A 16,863-nucleotide genomic window follows, 5' to 3' on the forward strand; every position below is an offset into this window, starting at 1 on the left:
CCTTTCGGAGCAGCTGAGTGAGCCCCACTCTCTGGCAATATGAGAGGGAACTTGAGCTGTTAACGGAGTTAAAGGGATTTTAAAAAAATCTCCTGAGACTACAGAAAGCCCATTAACTCAGTACTCATCCAAAGTGACCTCTCTACCCTTCTGGTTATTGCTTCATAGGCAGGCAGCCAGCTCAGTGTAAGCGTGGGGCTGGGGAGAAGGTGAAGTATCTTGTGGCATATGCATCGCCTTTTTGTAACTTTCTCCTGGTCTAGAATGTGGACTCTTTGGAGCAAGGAGAATTGAATGAGATCATGTCTGGAAAGTTCCCCCATCCTTGGAAACTATTAAAGTGGGTTTTAATACTATTAGCATCTAGGAGAATAGAATTGTGTAATTACTGCAAGGAACCTTAGAAATTCATGCATGTCTTTTACACATATTTAAGGAAGCTGAAGCCCAGAGGTAAAAGTGACTTATAAGCCCCTTAGTAGCTTACCATCCCAAATTAATGAATTGTGTACTAAAGCCAATAGGTAACCCAAGACAGTGTCTTAAAGCAGAAATGAAAATTTTGTCTGCATTTGATCTATACCAGGGTGACAGCCTCAGAGACCTATAAGGAGCCAGGCTAGTATCATAAATGAGAGCACGAGCTAGGATTACAAGGAGAGGAAGTGACAGCAACTGTGACAAACTGGAGAACATGTCTCTTCTGTTTAAAGGCAGCAGATTATCCCTCTGTGTGGGAAGGCAGGCCCAGTATTGCCAGACCCATTCATTTTGCAAGAGAAGTTAGAAATGGATCAACCTTGTATTGACCAAATCAAGCATGTTGGATGGGCTGAATTTGGCCTGAGGAATGGCTTTGCTCCTGACAGCAGATACACAGTTACCCAGGTCTGTGGGCTGAGCACAAAGGAATCCATCCAGTGCATGAATAGCAGCAGCTAGTTATAAGTTTTTTCCCCACAAATTTATTAAGACATTGTTCTAGCTGATAGTTTCAAAATCCTTGCCCTACTTTTTCTCAACAGAGGGAAATCCATAAGTAGTACGTTCATCTCTTTCCTTCTTCACTCTCAGGGAAAGTTTTTAATGAGAAGTGGAGAAGGGGAAGAGACAGAGGGTCTGGAAGAACCCCAAAAGCCGGTGATCTGCTTTTGAATAATAAAGAATCACCAGGTGGTGGGTATAGTCCAGCCTGCCCTGTCTGGTACTTTCATGTCCATCTGGAACTTAACAAAGTGAAGATTCATGCCAAGATCCAGCCCTGAGGCAGAGAAGAAAGAACACCAACAGTTTCTAAATAAATGCCAGGCTCTCTTCCGCCTCTCTGTGAATGTCTTCTGGCTTTTAAAAAGAAAAGCCCTCTAAATCTCTGGCAATATAATTATTTTTAGAACAACTAACTGGGAGTACCCAAGGGTTTAAGGAATAAGCTAAATGTTGAAAGCATCTCTCTGTAGGATTATTGCAATCACCTCTCTGTTTCTGCCTTCCCCACCCAGAGAGTCTATTGTCAAAACATTAGCCAGACCTTTCAAAACAGTCGTCACTCTCTTTTTATTGACTCACAAGACTCCAGTGACTAAATTTCTGTCAATGTCCCAAAGGCTTTATACAATCTGCCCTCTGCCCAACTTTCCTATTATTTCCTTCACCTCACCTCCTGCTACTCAGTCTGCCCAGCCACACTGGCCTCCTTGTTGTTCCAGAAATGCTCTGGCATGCTCCCTCCTAAGAGCCTTTGCATTTGATGTCCCCTGCTTAGAAGACTCTGCCCAAATACTCATATTATTTCTTCTCAGAGAAACTTTGCCTCCTGAAAATTGAAATCCCTTTCTCCTCCCCATAGCTCCAGGATTCCCTACCTCTATTACCTACATTAATTTTTTATAATATCTGTCCCCAATTGCTACTGTACATTTTGCTTGTTTGTTTCCTTTTACTATAATATTAGTTCCATGAGTGCAGGCATTTTGGTCTGTTTTGTTCACTGCTACATTTGTGGAGCTTAAAACTGGTGCCTAAAAACACAGTAAGTGCTTAACAAGTATTTGTTAATACATTTTGAGACTTTTTTTCCCCTTCTGTGCTAGGAATTGTGGCCTTCACTGTGCTGGACAGATACACCTCTGGCTACTGCAGCATGGTGTTTTTAACATTTCCATTAATAGACTTTGTTTTCCAAGTTTTCTAGGTCAATTCTACTTCCTAAACATATCTTGATTTTTTTTTTTTTTTTTTTGCTTCTCTCCATTTCTCCTATCCTATTCCTTAGTTAAAACTGTCACAACTTCTTGCTTTCCCCAACTACTTTTGTTCCCTCTACACAGTGTCACTCAGCAGCCAAAATGATCTAAAGTCTAAATCTGGTCACTTACCATTCATTCCCTCATTTAAAATCTTTCAGTGGTTTCCCATTGACATGCACATAAAACTCATATCCTTACCCCATCCCTCAGGGCCCTGCATGGTCTGGTTGCAAGATTGGCTTTCTCTGTTCCTCTAACAGGCCAAGTTCCTCCCTGACTCAGGGTCCTTACTGTTCCCTCATGATGGAACACTCTTCTGTTCCCGTTTTTCATCTGGCTGACATTCTCTTCCTCTCAGTTTAAATGCCCGTTTCTCTGAGTCTCTCTACTAGTTAAATTACTCTGCGTATTCCTATTGTAGCACTTGCTACAACAGTCATTCAGTGCTTGTGGAACTGTTTGTCCAATGGCTGTTTCTACAAATACCTATTGAGGATAGAAACCCTTCCTGTGGGGTTTGTCTTTGTCTTTCCAGCACTTAACACTGTCCCTGATACATAGTACTAGCTTAATGATTGTGGAGAAATAAATAAAAATAGATGTCTTGCCACCCAGGGACTGGACACTGTGTGGGGTGGTATCTCATCAGTTAACGATGTATTTCTCTCCACAGAGATTATTTTGCAGAAGATGATGGGGAGATGGTACCTAGAACGAGTCATGCAGCAGGTAAGGAGGTTGTGGGCCTTGCTTTGCTAAATTCTTGGTCTCCTGCTGATCATAATTCCCTTAAATTATAGACCCTTTAATTTCACCGTGGCATGTAGTATATAATTCTCCACCTTCCCAGAACAGTGCAGTAAATCATAACTGAAATACTTATGCGAACTCTTCATACTTTTTTTTAATTTTTAAATTTTTAAAAATTTTATTTATTTATTTTTCGCTGCATTGGGTCTTCATTGCTACGCGCGGGTTTTCTCTAGTTGCGTCAGGCGGGGGCTACTCTTTGTTGTAGTGCACGGGCTTCTCATTGCTGTGGCTTCTCTTGTTGTGGAGCACGGGCTGTAGGCGGATGAGCTTCTGTAGTTGTGGCACGCGGGCTTCAGTAGTTGTGGCTTGCGGGCTTAGTTGCTCCGTGGCGTGTGGGATCTTCCCAAACCCATGTCCCTTACATTGGCAGGCAGATTCTTAACCACTGCACCACCAGGGAAGTCCCAACTCTTCATACTTTTAACAGTTCTTTAATTGCAAGTTAAAGTCACTTGTAAAATGATTAAGATAGATTCTTCCACTGAAATGAAATCTCTAATATACCATTAAAATGAGTATAATAACAGGGTCAACCTCATAAATGAGATTAGAAAAGCTCTTAGTACAGAGCTTGTCAAGGAATAAACACCCAGTAAATATTATTATTATTAATGTATTCATAATAATATATCATTTCTGCACTAACATTAGCTAGGGGTCTACCTAAATTACAAAACCAAAGTGAAAATAACTCTCTTCTGGGAGCTATTTTTCACAAAAACTTTTAGTCACTTGGTGTTTTACTTACTTTGCTAAGTGAGTTGCCTTTTCACACCAGCCTTGAAGCACAGATTGTTCACATGCACAATGTAGAAAAAAGTTTTTAATTTGAATGTGTTAAGGACTTTGGAGTCACTTAAAATTAGCCTTTGTAATTGTGTATGTGAAATCTATAAATTCTACGGGCCTACCATACTCATTTTGAGCATCAAGAGTCTCCATTTTGAGGTAAAAATTGAAGGATTAGGGCAAAATAGAAGGGGAATGAAGAAAATGCCTACTATAAGCAGAATATTAGGCTGGGTACTTTCACTGATTATTTCATTTAATCCATATAAATGCTCTGTGAGGTAAACATTATTATACCCATTTTTTACAGAGGCAGTGATGCTTAGCAAAATTAAGAGATTTGTCTAAATTCCCACAATTAGCAAGTGGTCAGGATTCATACCCAATCTTTTTTTCTTTAACATTTTCGTTGTGTCCATATCCAATCTTCAAAGGCTCTTATCTTTTACCATATCCTATGAATCTAACTGTAATGTATTGTTATTTTATCAAATTTTCTTCCATTTAATTGCCTATTTAATTTCACCTAAATGTGGAAAAAATCATTTTTTTCTAACTTATTTTAATTAAAACATTTGCATTTACTTAGAAATATCAAGTTATTAACAAAACCATTACTATTACTACTATTATTATTATTAATTTGCAATCACAGTGTGGTATGCAATTAACAGGACAACACTTATTTTGAACAAACTGAATCAAAGACAATTGAAAATGGGAAAGAACCCAACTCTATCTGTAAGTAATTTGTGCTGTGTACCAATAAAACCTGCTTTAAATTTCTGTGCTAATTTAAACCCCTGTACTCTATCAGGCAAGGTTAGTGGCTATTGAAAATACCATTAAGTATAGGGCTATCTAAAGACACAGTTGATAGTACGTTATTTGTACAAACATGAAAAGACACTGTACAGTGTCCAGTTTAAAAACAAATCATATAAATCATATGGCCTTGCATTCCCCCCCCTTTTTTTTCTTTAAAATTGGTTATGTAATGAGTAGTTAAATACTTCTAGACAAGAAAAAACCTGCCCCTGGAACCACACTGTTTATCATCATTATTTTTTTTTTGATCTTCATCTTCTTCATATTTCTCTTTGTCATCATCTTCTTGACCCTTTTGTCTTTCTTCTTTTTCTTTCTTTCTTTTTTTTTTTTTTCTAAACAGGGAATGCTCTTCTTTTTTTTTTTTTTTTTTTTTTTGGCCGTGCCCTGTGGCTTGTGGGATCTTAGTTCCCTGACCAGGGTTTGAACCCCAGCAATGAGCATTTAAAAAAAATTCTGAGAAGTTGATTGAAGCATCTGGGGACTTTTTCTTGCATTCCTTCTGGAAAGTTTGTAGAAAGAAAGAGAAAGAGGGAAGGAGGGAGGGAGGCATATATTCTCCCATCCCATAGGTTGCCCTTTCATTCTATTGATGGTTTCCTTTGCTGAACAGAAGCTTTTTAGTTTGATGTAGTCCCACTTGTTTATTTTTGCTTTTGTTGCCTTTGCTTTTGGTGCCCATGCATATATGGTCCAGTAATTTTTGACAAAGGAGATAAGAATATACAAGGGAGGAAGGAAGGAAAGAGAAAAGAAAAAGGGGAAAAAAAGAAAAGGAAAGGACAGAAAAAGAGCATATTGTGGTATTTTTCTTCTTGGCCCTTTCAGAACGCCTTTGCCCATGTGTCTATGTCTAGTTAACTGTTCCTCAGTGAGGTACAGAGTCACCTAGAGCCCATTTCACTCTCACTTGCACTGACACTGTCTATGGATCTCAGTGTGTTGCTATGCCTGTCATTCTTTCTGATTAAAAAAAAAAATTGTTCAGTAATAAAGGTGCATTGCTTCTTACCGTCAGCCAAGAAAGATGTATTTTTCTATGTCTTCTGCCTGAGTCTACAACCCCAAGCCCACCTCAATCGGTGGTCATTTGCGTACCATGCTTGAAGTAAGCCCTGATTTCTTATTCTTTCACAGTGTTACTTCTCCAAGGCAGGCCTAGGGTGAGTAGCAGCTTAGCCTTCACTAGCTTCTCCCAGGGCAGTGCTTCCTTTGGTTAATGGAAAGACTGTGTCTCTTCCCCTTTGCCTGTTTTTCCCTGACTCTCAGGCCTGTTACAATCCCCTTCCCTGCTAAAATAACACAGTATTAGCATACTGCTAGGAAGGTTGAATGGAAGGAATGTGGGATTGGTTCTGCCACTTTTTGCAATGTAATCTTGGGCAAGCAAATTTGCTGAACCTTTATTTACTCATTAGTTAAATGAGTGTAATAATCACATCAGTCTATTTCACTGGTTGCAGTAACTATAAATGAAATTATTCCTATACAATAACCTAAAAGATCCTCTGTAGAGAGATTTTGTAGAAATACTTCTTAGCTAGTAGCTTGATTTTTTATTTCAAATAAAGCTATGGTTCAGTTATCTTTGGTCATGTGACACACCACGCTAAAACTTAGTGGCTTAAATACATATAGTTGATTCCGTTTGTTATATAGCAGCAACTAACACAACAGTGTTAAGTAATTATACTCCAATAAAGATGTTAAAAATAAATAATGAATAAATAAATAAATAAAACTTAGTGGCTTAAAAACAGGGGTCAGCAAACTGCAGCCCATAGGCCCAATTGCCAGTATTTGTAAACAAAGTTTTATAAAAGCACAGTCATGCTCATTCACTACCATATTTTCTGCATGTTCTTTGAACTACCAGGTCAGAGTTGAGTAGCTGTGACAGAGTTGATGCCCATGAGCCTAAAATATTTACTATCTGGCCCTTTAAGAAAAAGTTTGCCCACTCAAGCTTAAAACAACAGTGGTTTATTATTTCTCACAATCCTGGATGTTAGCAAACTGGGCATTTCTTCTGTTGGTCTCACTTGGGATCACTCAAATAACTGCCATCACTCAAATAATCTGACAGCTTTTTTTTAATGTCTTTATTGGAGTATAATTGCTTTACAATGGCATGTTAGCTTCTGCTGTATAACAAAGTGAATCAGCTATAGGTATACATATATCCCTATATCCCCTCCCTCTTGAGCCTCCCTCCCACCCTCCCTATCCCACCCCTCTAGGTCGTCACAAAGCATCGAGCTGATCTCCCTGTGCTATGCAGCTGCTTCCCACTAGCCATCCATTTTACATTTGGTAGTGTATATAAGTCAGTGCTACTCTCTCACTTCATCCCAGCTTCCCATTCCCCCCCGTGTCCTCAAGTCCATTCTCTACGTCTGCGTCTTCATTCCTGCCCTGCCCCTAGCTTCATCAGTACTGTTTTTTTAGATTCCATACATATACGTTAGCATATGGTATTTGTTTTTCTCTTTCTGACTTCAATCTGTATGACAGACTCTAGGTCCATCCACCTCATTACAAATAAGTCAGTTTTGTTCCTTTTTATGGCTGAGTAATATTCCATTGTATATATGTGCCACATCTTCTTTATCCATTCATCTGTCAATGGACATTTAGGTTGCTTCCATGTCCTGGCTATTGTAAATAGTGCTGCAATGAATATTGTGGTACATGCATCTTTTTGAATTATGGTTTTCTCAGGGTATATGCCCAGTAGTTGGATTGCTGGGTCATATGGTAGTTCTATTTTTAGTTTTTTAAGGAACCTCCATACTGTTCTGCACAGTGGCTCTATCAATTTACATTCCCACCAACAGTGCAAGAGTGTTCCCTTTTCTCCACACCCTCTCCAACGTTTATTGTTTCTACAATCTGACAGCTTGACTAGGAATGAGGGTCCGAGACAGGCTTTCTCAAGTGTCTGGCAGTGGTGACTGGCATCTTCATTCCCCCTGTACTTGGCCTTTCCTCCCCCTGGAAGGTAGTCTGGGCTTCTTCACAACAAGGTAGTCTTGGGGTTTTAGGAAGGCAAGGACAGAAATGCAAGGCCTCTCAAGGCCTAGTTTCCTGAACGTATCCAACAGCAGCATTTTCATCACATTCTCTAGGTCAAAGCAAGTCACTAAGCCAACCCAGATTCAAGGGGTAGAGAAATAGACCCCACTTCTTGATGACAGGAGAAGGAACATCACATGACAAAGGCGTGTGGACATAACCTAGTGTGCTGTGCTGGGGACCACTACTAGTATGATCTACCACAGGCTACTGTATGTGAACTGCTTCTCTGTGGCCTAGAATTGGTTCATATTTTGCAGAAACCAAATTCTGCTGGAACATGCAGGTTGGGATGATCATAATGCCACTATTTTATACAATTTTCTGTTGTTCTGTTTCACTGGCAGCTTTTCTTAGTGACACCAAAGATCGAGGCCCTCCAGCACAGTCACAGACCTGGAGAAGTGGTGAGAAGGTCCCCTTTGGGCATTCCTTGAGAGCATTTGAAAGACCCCTTCAGGTGCAGACCCAGGCTCTTCGAGACTTTGAGAGGGTAAGTCACATGGGTGGATAATTGTTATCCCAGTTAGAAGGAGTATCAGGGGATAGTGGTGTCTTATAAAAATATGACCCATAATTTAGCTTGGATTATGGGTGTTCTTATCAAAATGTTGTCTCTTTCAATAGCATTTATCCCAATAAGCTTATGCACTGTTAGCTATATGCTGAGCACTGTGGTTCATGGGCAATTGCCCGTACCACTATTTCTGTCTTAACATTTTTACCCCTGGTTTACTTCTCAGATAAATTTAGGAAGTTTAAATGGCACCCCAAGAATCTGTAGGTGGGCCGTAGTGAGCACAGGAGACCTAGTCAGTCGGCTGGCATTATATGCTCTGCTGCTGGCTTGGACCACTCTGGATATCTGGATACCGTCTGCAGCATGAAGTGGCTCAGCCACAGCCATTTGCTTCTCAACAAGAATCTGGCATTGTTGCTTGAAACTCCTGATTTAACTCTTGAAGTGCTCTGCATCTTGATAGTTTTATCCTTAGATTTGGCCAAAAGCCAAATTACTGACAATGTAATACAGGCCCCCAGTTCCCTGTGCCCTGGTTTGATCCAAGGAGGTCTGCACAATAGAACCTACCTACTGGAACCTATCTACGGCCTGGAAAGAGCACCCAGGATTTCTTATATCCCTGTGTGCTAAAAAAGGAAACAGCTCTTTGGTGCCCCCTGGGGGTTGCCCAGGAATCAGGACACACATGAATACCGTGTAAAAATGCCCTGAGATGTGTGGGATTCTTTCATTCTTGAACTGATAGCTTTTGTTATATAAAATAAAAATTCCATTTTCAAAAAAAGGTTAATAAAGTAGTGTTGACATGTGTTTACCCTGTCTTCTTTCAATTTGTAAATAGAAATGTTTCACTAGGACCTAATGTACATCCTACCAGACATTCCTGTGGACAAAGAATGTGTTCCATATAATGTGTGCCTGAGAATCTAAACAGCCCACTCTTGGTTTTTGTGCTCAGAGTTGTCATGGCCACCGTTTTTTTTTTTTTTTTTTTAAAGACAGAGTTTGCAGGAATATTAAGTGGTTTTGAAGACTAACCCTCTGAACAGCTGTGGTGCTGGTGGTAGGAGTGGGGCAGTACCACCCACCCCCTCCTCTTTTCTGCCTTTTGCATCTACTGCAATGCAGAAAGGGTGAGCGGAGCTGCGGCACTCCCCAAAGCTGTGAGGGTGCTCTCTGAAAGGCAGTCGGCCTGCATGCTCCTTTTGGTGGAGAGGTGATTTGGATCATAGAAATGAAGGGTGTCACCTCCACTGATCAGATGAATGCCCAGGTGCTGTGGGAGCGGGAAAATAATGGGCTGAGCTGGGTGATGAGCAGGGGTCAGCTGACTTTCAACTGTGGAGTCCTAAGTCTTTTTCTCTGAGCAATAGGTCTAATATCGCTGGTGAGTCCTTACTCCTCAATGCTGGGAACCACTGACAGAAACCAAGGTAGGATGCAAAGAAAAGGCCAATAAGAGATATTTTACATGTCTCTCCCCTATGTGTCAAGCAGTATATAAATCACAATGAGGCTACAGCACATGCATTTGTCAGAATGGTCATTGTCAGTAAACCAAGCTGTGACCTGCTCACAGGTCTGTTCATTCTTACATCCATTCATTCTGTAGACTTTGAATGATAGCACCTGCTGTATGAAGAATCTCCATGAAAGGATTTGAAAATTAGAGGAAACATTAGTTAGAAAAAAAATGTAGGAGGGAGAGTGACACATTACAATGTCCCACCCTAAAAACTGGTAAAACACTAAATAACATGATATTTTCTCTAAAGTTTAAATCATGCATTCAGTAGCCTTGGGATAAAGGATGAGATCTGTACTCGGAAAGGGGAAAGGGACATATTAAAGGTTTGTGCCAGAGAAAGGTCGGCTCCTCCAGGGCATGAAGCAGATGTCAAAGAGATACAGGCCTGGGCTGGGCAGCCAGGAATCCATCTGTCTTAGTCCATTCAGGCTACTATAACTCAGACTGGGTAGCTTATAAACAACAGAAATTTATTTCTCACAGTCCTAGAGGGTGGAAGTCCAAGATCAGGGCACCAGCATGGTTACCTTCTTGTGAAGGCCCTCTTACTGGTTCATAGCTGATGCCTTTTCACTATGTTCTTATATGGCAGAAGGGGCTAGGGATCTTTCTGAAGCTTCTTTTATAAGACATGAAACCCAAAGGCCCATCTCCTAATACAGTACCATCATCTTTGAAGTTTAGGATTTCAACATATGAATGGGGGCAAGGGGGACACATTCAGACCATGGCGCCATCCTTACTTCACTTATCCCTGCAACAAATACTTGATCACTTCAAATAAGATGCTATTCCTATCCTTAGTAATAGTCTATTGGGAAGTACAGACATTGCATTACTTACAATATAAGGTGTCCTTAAGGTAAAGATAAGGACAGTGTACTCTGAGATCTTGAGAGAGAATGTTTAATTTTATTAAAGGACAGAGAAGGGCCTCCTACAAGAGGACACCTCTCATGGGGCTGCACATTTAGTGAGGTCTTCAAAGTTCAGTTAGGTTTTACCAGTTAGAGAAGAAGATGTAATATTCCGGACAAAGGGGAAATTTGGGTGAAAGGAAGAGAAGTATGTTCATGTATAGATCTGATAAGAGACTGGGCTAGAGGGACCCTATGTTCTGAATGTTTGTGTTTGCTCAAAATTCATGTGTTGAGATACTAACCCCTAAAGGTGATGGCACTGGGAAGTGGGGCCTTTGGAAGGTGCTTAAGTCATGAGGGTGGAGCCCTCATGGATGAGATTAGTGCCTTATGAAAGAGGCTCCAGAGAGATTTCTAACCCCTTCCACCATGGAGGATACAAGAATTCTGTGACCCAGAAGAGAACCCTCACCTGACCAGGCTGCCACCATGATCTTTGACTTCCACCCTCCAGAACTGTGAGAAATAAACTTCAGTTGTTTATAAGCTACCCAGTCTGTGATATTTTCTTAAAGCAGCCTGAACAGACTTAGTCAAGGGAGGTAAGGAGGGAGACTTAAAACAAGGAAAGAGGAAGTTTATAGCAATACAATCCTACCTTAAGAAACAGGAAACATCTTGAATAAACAACCTAACCTTGCACCTAAAGCAATTAGAGAAAGAAGAAGAAAAAAACCCCAAAGTTAGCAGAAGGAAAGAAATCATAAAGATCAGATCAGAAATAAATGGAAAAGAAATGAGGGAAACGATAACAAAGATCAATAAAACTAAAAGTGGTTCTTTGAGAAGATAAACAAAATTGATAAACCATTAGCCAGACTCATCAAGAAAAAAAGGGAGAAGACTCAAATCAATAGAATTAGAAATGAAAAAGAAGTAACAACTGACACTGCAGAAATACAAAAGATCATGAGAGATTTCTACAAGAAACTCTATGCCAATAAAATGGACAACCTGGAAGAAATGGACAAATTCTTAGAAATGCACAACCTGCCAAGACTGAATCAGGAAGAAATAGAAAGTATGAACAGACCAATCACAAGCACTGAAATTGAAACTGTGATTAAAAATTTTCCAACAAACAAAAACCCAGGACCAGATGGCTTCACAGGCGAATTCTATCAAACATTTAGAGAAGAGCTAACACCTATCCTTCTCAAACTCCTCCAAAATATAGGAGAGGGAGGAACACTCCCAAACTCATTCTACGAGGCCACCACCAAAACCAGACAAGGATGTCACAAAGAAAGAAAACTACAGGCCAATATCATTGATGAACATAGATGCAAAAATCCTCAACAAAATACTAGCAAACAGAATCCAACAGCACATTAAAAGGATCATACACCATGATCAAGTGGGGTTTATTCCAGGAATGCAAGGATTCTTCAATATAAGCAAATCAATCAACGTGATACACCATATTAACAAATTGAAGGAGAAAAACCATATGATCATCTCAATAGATGCAAAGAAAGCTTTTGACAAAATTCAACACCCATTTATGATAAAAACCCTGCAGAAAGCAGGCATAGAGGGAACTTTCCTCAACATAATAAAGGCCATATATGACAAACCCACAACCAACCTTGTCCTCAATGATGAAAAACTGAAAGCATTTCCACTAAGATCAGGAACAAGACAAGGTTGCCCCCTCTCACCACTCTTATTCAACATAGTTTTGGAAGTTTTAGCCACAGCAATCAGAGAAGAAAAGGAAATAAAAGGAATCCAAATCGGAAAAGAAGAAGTAAAGCTGTCACTGTTTGCAGATGACATGATACTATACATAGAGAATCTTAAAGATGCTACCAGAAAACTACTAGAGCTCATCAATGAATTTGGTAAAGTAGCAGGATACAAAATTAATGCACAGAAATCTCTGGCATTCCTATACACTAATGATGAAAAATCTGAAAGTGAAATCAAGAAAACACTCCCATTTACCATTGCAACAAAAAGAATAAAATATCTAGGAATAAACCTACCTAAGGAGACAAAAGACCTGTATGCAGAAAATTATAAGACACTGATGAAAGAAATTAAAGATGATACAAATAGATGGAGAGATATATCATGTTCTTGGATTGGAAGAATCAACATTGTGAAAATGACTCTACTACCCAAAGCAATCTACAGATTTAATACAATCCCTATCAAACTACCACTGGCATTTTTCACAGAACTAGAGCAATAAATTTCACAATTTGTATGGAAACACAAAAGACCCTGAATAGCCAAAGCAATCTTGAGAACGAAAAGCAGAGCTGGATTAATCAGGCTCCCTGACTTCAGACTATACTACAAAGCTACAGTAATCAAGACAGTATGGTACTGGCACAAAAACAGAAATATAGATCAATGGAACAGGGTAGAAAGCCCAGAGATAAACCCACGCACATATGGTCACCTTATCTTTGATAAAGGAGGCAGGAATGTACAGTGGAGAAAGGACAGCCTCTTCAATAAGTGGTGCTGGGGAAACTGGACAGCTACATGTAAAAGTATGAGATTAGAACACTCCCTAACACCATACACAAAAATAAGCTCAAAGTGGATTAAAGCCCTAAATGTAAGGCCAGAAACTATCAAACTCTTAGAGGAAAACATAGGCAGAACATTCTATGACATAAATCACAGCAAGATCCTTTTTGACCCACCTCCTAGACAAATGGAAACAAAAACAAAAATAAACAAATGAGACCTAATGAAACTTAAAAGCTTTTGCACAGCAAAGGAAACCATAAACAAGACCAAAAGACAACCCTCAGAATGGGAGAAAATATTTGCAAATGAAGCAACTGACAAAGGATTAATCTCCAAAATTTACAAGCAGCTCATGCAGCTCAATAACAAAAAAACAAACAGCCCAATCCAAAAATGGGCAGAAGACCTAAATAGACACTTCTATTTCCAAAGAAGATATACAGATTGCCAACAAACGCATGAAAGAATGCTCAACATCATTAATCATTAGAGAAATGCAAATCAAAACTACAATGAGATATCATCTCACACCGGTCAGAATGGCCATCATCAAAAAATCTAGAAACAATAAATGCTGGAGAGGGTGTGGAGAAAAGGGAACCCTCTTGCACTGCTGGTGGGAATGTGAAATGGTACAGCCACTATGGAGAACAGTATGGAGGTTCCTTAAAAAACTACAAATAGGGGCTTCCCTGGTGGCACAGTGGTTGAGAGTCCGCCTGCCGATGCAGGGGACACGGGTTCGTGCCCCGGTCTGGGAAGATCCCACATGCCGTGGAGTGGCTGGGCCCATGAGCCATGGCCGTTGAGTCTACGCATCCGGAGCCTGTGCTTTGCAACGGAAGAGGCCACAACAGTGAGATGCCCATGTACCGCAAAAACAAAACAAAACAAAAAAACTACAAATAGAACTACCATATGACCCAGCAATCCCACTACTGGGCATATACCCTGAGAAAACCATAATTCAAAGAGAGTCATGTACCAAAATGTTCATTACAGCTCTATTTACAATAGCCAGGAGATGGAAACAACCTAAGTGTCCATCATCGGATGAATGGGAAAGAAGATGTGGCACATATATACAATGGAATATTACTCAGCCATAAAAAGAAATGAAATTGAGTTACTTGTAGTGAGGTGGATGGACCTAGAGTTTGTCATACAGAGTGAAGTAAGTCAGAAAGAGAAAGACAAATACCGTATGCTAACACATATGTATGGAATCTAAGAAAAAAAAATGTCATGAAGAACCTAGGGGTAAGACGGGAATAAATTTACAGACCTACTAGAGAATGGACTTGAGGATATGGGGAGGGGGAAGGGTAAGCTGGGACGAAGTGAGAGAGTGGCATGGACATATATACACTACCAAACATAAAATAGATAGCTAGTGGGAATCAGCCACATAGCACAGGGAGATCAGCTTGTTGCTTTGTGACGACCTGGTTGGGTGGGAGGGAGGGAGATGCAAGAGGGAGGAGATATGGGAACGTATGTATATGTATAACTGATTCACTTTGTTATAAAGCAGAAACTAACACACTATGGTAAAGCAATTATACTCCAATAAAGATGTAAAAGAAAGAAAAAAAACAGAACAAGGAAAGAAGTAATATTAAAGATACTTAATCAGTAAAAATTAATTGATCAGTTAATGTGATTGCTTCTGAAATATTTGTTGATGTTGGAAATTCTAGGGAAAAGAGCCTTTGATTCCAGAGTAAGGGATAATACACTAAAAATGTAAATACTGGCACATTATGGAAAATACATCATTGGTCAATTAGCAAGTGAAAGTGACAGCCTTTTTCTTCACTATATTGGTGCAGGAGGAAGGGGCAAAGGGAACAGAGCTTTGAAGATATAGTTTTCTTTCCTTTTCTTTTCTTGCATTCTGTATCCCCGACCAACAGTATGAGTGGGGTTAGAGAAGGATAGGCAGGGGTAAGGGGTCAGAAATAGTGACACAGATGAGCCTACTCAAGTTTACACTGGTAGAAGTAAATTAATAGGTATTGCTTCCCATGATAAAAGAGTTTTGCTCAGTATGTATGCTTCATTTGTACTTTTTGAATGAGTGAATGATTTAATTAATTTTTAAACCTTGTCAGCTTTGTTTCAAAGGCACTTCCCCCCGCCCCCCGAAGATACATTGATAGAGTGATCTCTATTCTTTCCAGAACTATAGACTTGAGAAGTGGGTTAAGTACTTCTCATAAATTGCCTTATTTTGTCTTTATAAACCTGCATGAAACAAGCATCACTGTTCCTATTTTCAAGTGAGGGAACCAGAACTCATAGAGATTGTGACTTTTTCAGGATCATGGAGTTTAGGTACCATGATTACAAATCCTGACAGGTTGTTGGGTCATTTTACATAGTCATATGTCAAATGGCCATAGTCATATGTTGAGAAAAATTCTCTCCTATATGTTTTCTCACTGATCACAGCACCCACTCCACCTCCAGCATCTCTGGGGTGAGCGAGACTAGAGCAGCACATAGATAACACTAGCTAGCATGTGTTGATCACTTTCTGTGTGTCAAGTAGTGTGCTAAGTATGTGCAATATCATCTCATTTAATGCTAATGGAAACCCTGTGAAGAAAGCATGATTATTACACCAGTTTACAAATCAGGAAATAAAGGCACAAAGAGTAACAGAGGAACTTACCAAGCAACTCATAATGTGCTGAGAATACTCGTCATTTTTGTGACCTAAAATAGTACTTTCTATGTTGGTGGTAATAAAAGTGCTGACTCATATAGGCCTGGAATCATGAGCTCCGCCTATCTAGATGGGCACAGAGTGCAGTTCTATCTTCCCTAGGTAAACTGTAAATCCACTTTTATCTCCCAGTATTCTCCATCACATGCTTTCTATTCCATTAATTCTGAACTGCTTGCAATTCAAAGTTGTTTCATACTTCCAAGCCTTTGTTCTGGCTGTTCCGCTGCCTAGAATAATTTTTCTCTCCTCTTCTTTACCTGGTTAAAGCCTACTCATCCTTCAAGTTTCAGTTCAGGTCCAGTTTTTTGTTTATTTGTTTTTCTTTTTAGGATGCCTCCCCTCATTCTCCAGTCTCAAAATATATACCCAGACTCTAGGCAATTCAGAGGCAGAAAGCCTCTTGTTCACCTTTTTCTAGTCTCTAGAACCTGGCATAATGCTGGTACCTAGTAAATGCTCAGTAGATGTTCATCAATTAAACTAAATTTGTTGAAAAGTGTTCAAGATTAGGTGTTATATTGGATTTGTATTCCCCCTGGCCTCTACTTCAGTATTCACTGAGTATATTCACAGTAAGTAAAATGATTCTAAAGAGGGTATTGGTATATTAATTAATTGGTTAGGATAGGAAAGTGAGAAGTCAGGAAAAATACATTTATTTTTATAAGTCCAATGCGCTATCCATTGTACTACAGAGCCAGGTGGGAAAAGTACATTTATTTATTTATTTTTTTGCGGTACACGGACCTCTCACCGCTGCGGCCTCTCCCGTTGCGGAGCACAGGCTCCGGACGCGCAGGCTCAGCGGCTGTGGCTCACGGGCCCAGCCGCTCCACGGTATGTGGGATCTTCCCAGACCGGGGCACGAACCCGTGTCCCCTGCATCAGCAGGTGGACTCCCAACCACTGCGCCACCAGGG

At 40.0% G+C, this 16,863-nt stretch overlaps 1 protein-coding gene across 9 annotated transcripts in view; it reads left to right on the forward strand.

Moving 5' to 3' along the window:
• Positions 1–16,863, forward strand: part of PDE4DIP (phosphodiesterase 4D interacting protein) — a gene marked incomplete at both ends in the record, with an annotated part of 223,864 nt that overhangs the window by 42,377 nt on the left and 164,624 nt on the right. For all 9 annotated transcript variants that reach the window (XM_082614136.1, XM_082614143.1, XM_082614148.1 and 6 more), the window contains 2 exons: positions 2,920–2,975; positions 8,099–8,244. In XM_082614136.1, the coding sequence (XP_082470262.1) occupies positions 2,920–2,975; positions 8,099–8,244 (202 nt within the window). The remainder of the gene's footprint in view (positions 1–2,919; positions 2,976–8,098; positions 8,245–16,863) is intronic.

This window comes from Mesoplodon mirus (genome assembly GCF_964341445.2).
Source record: "Mesoplodon mirus genome assembly, chromosome: 3".
Taxonomy (NCBI): domain Eukaryota; kingdom Metazoa; phylum Chordata; class Mammalia; order Artiodactyla; family Ziphiidae; genus Mesoplodon; species Mesoplodon mirus.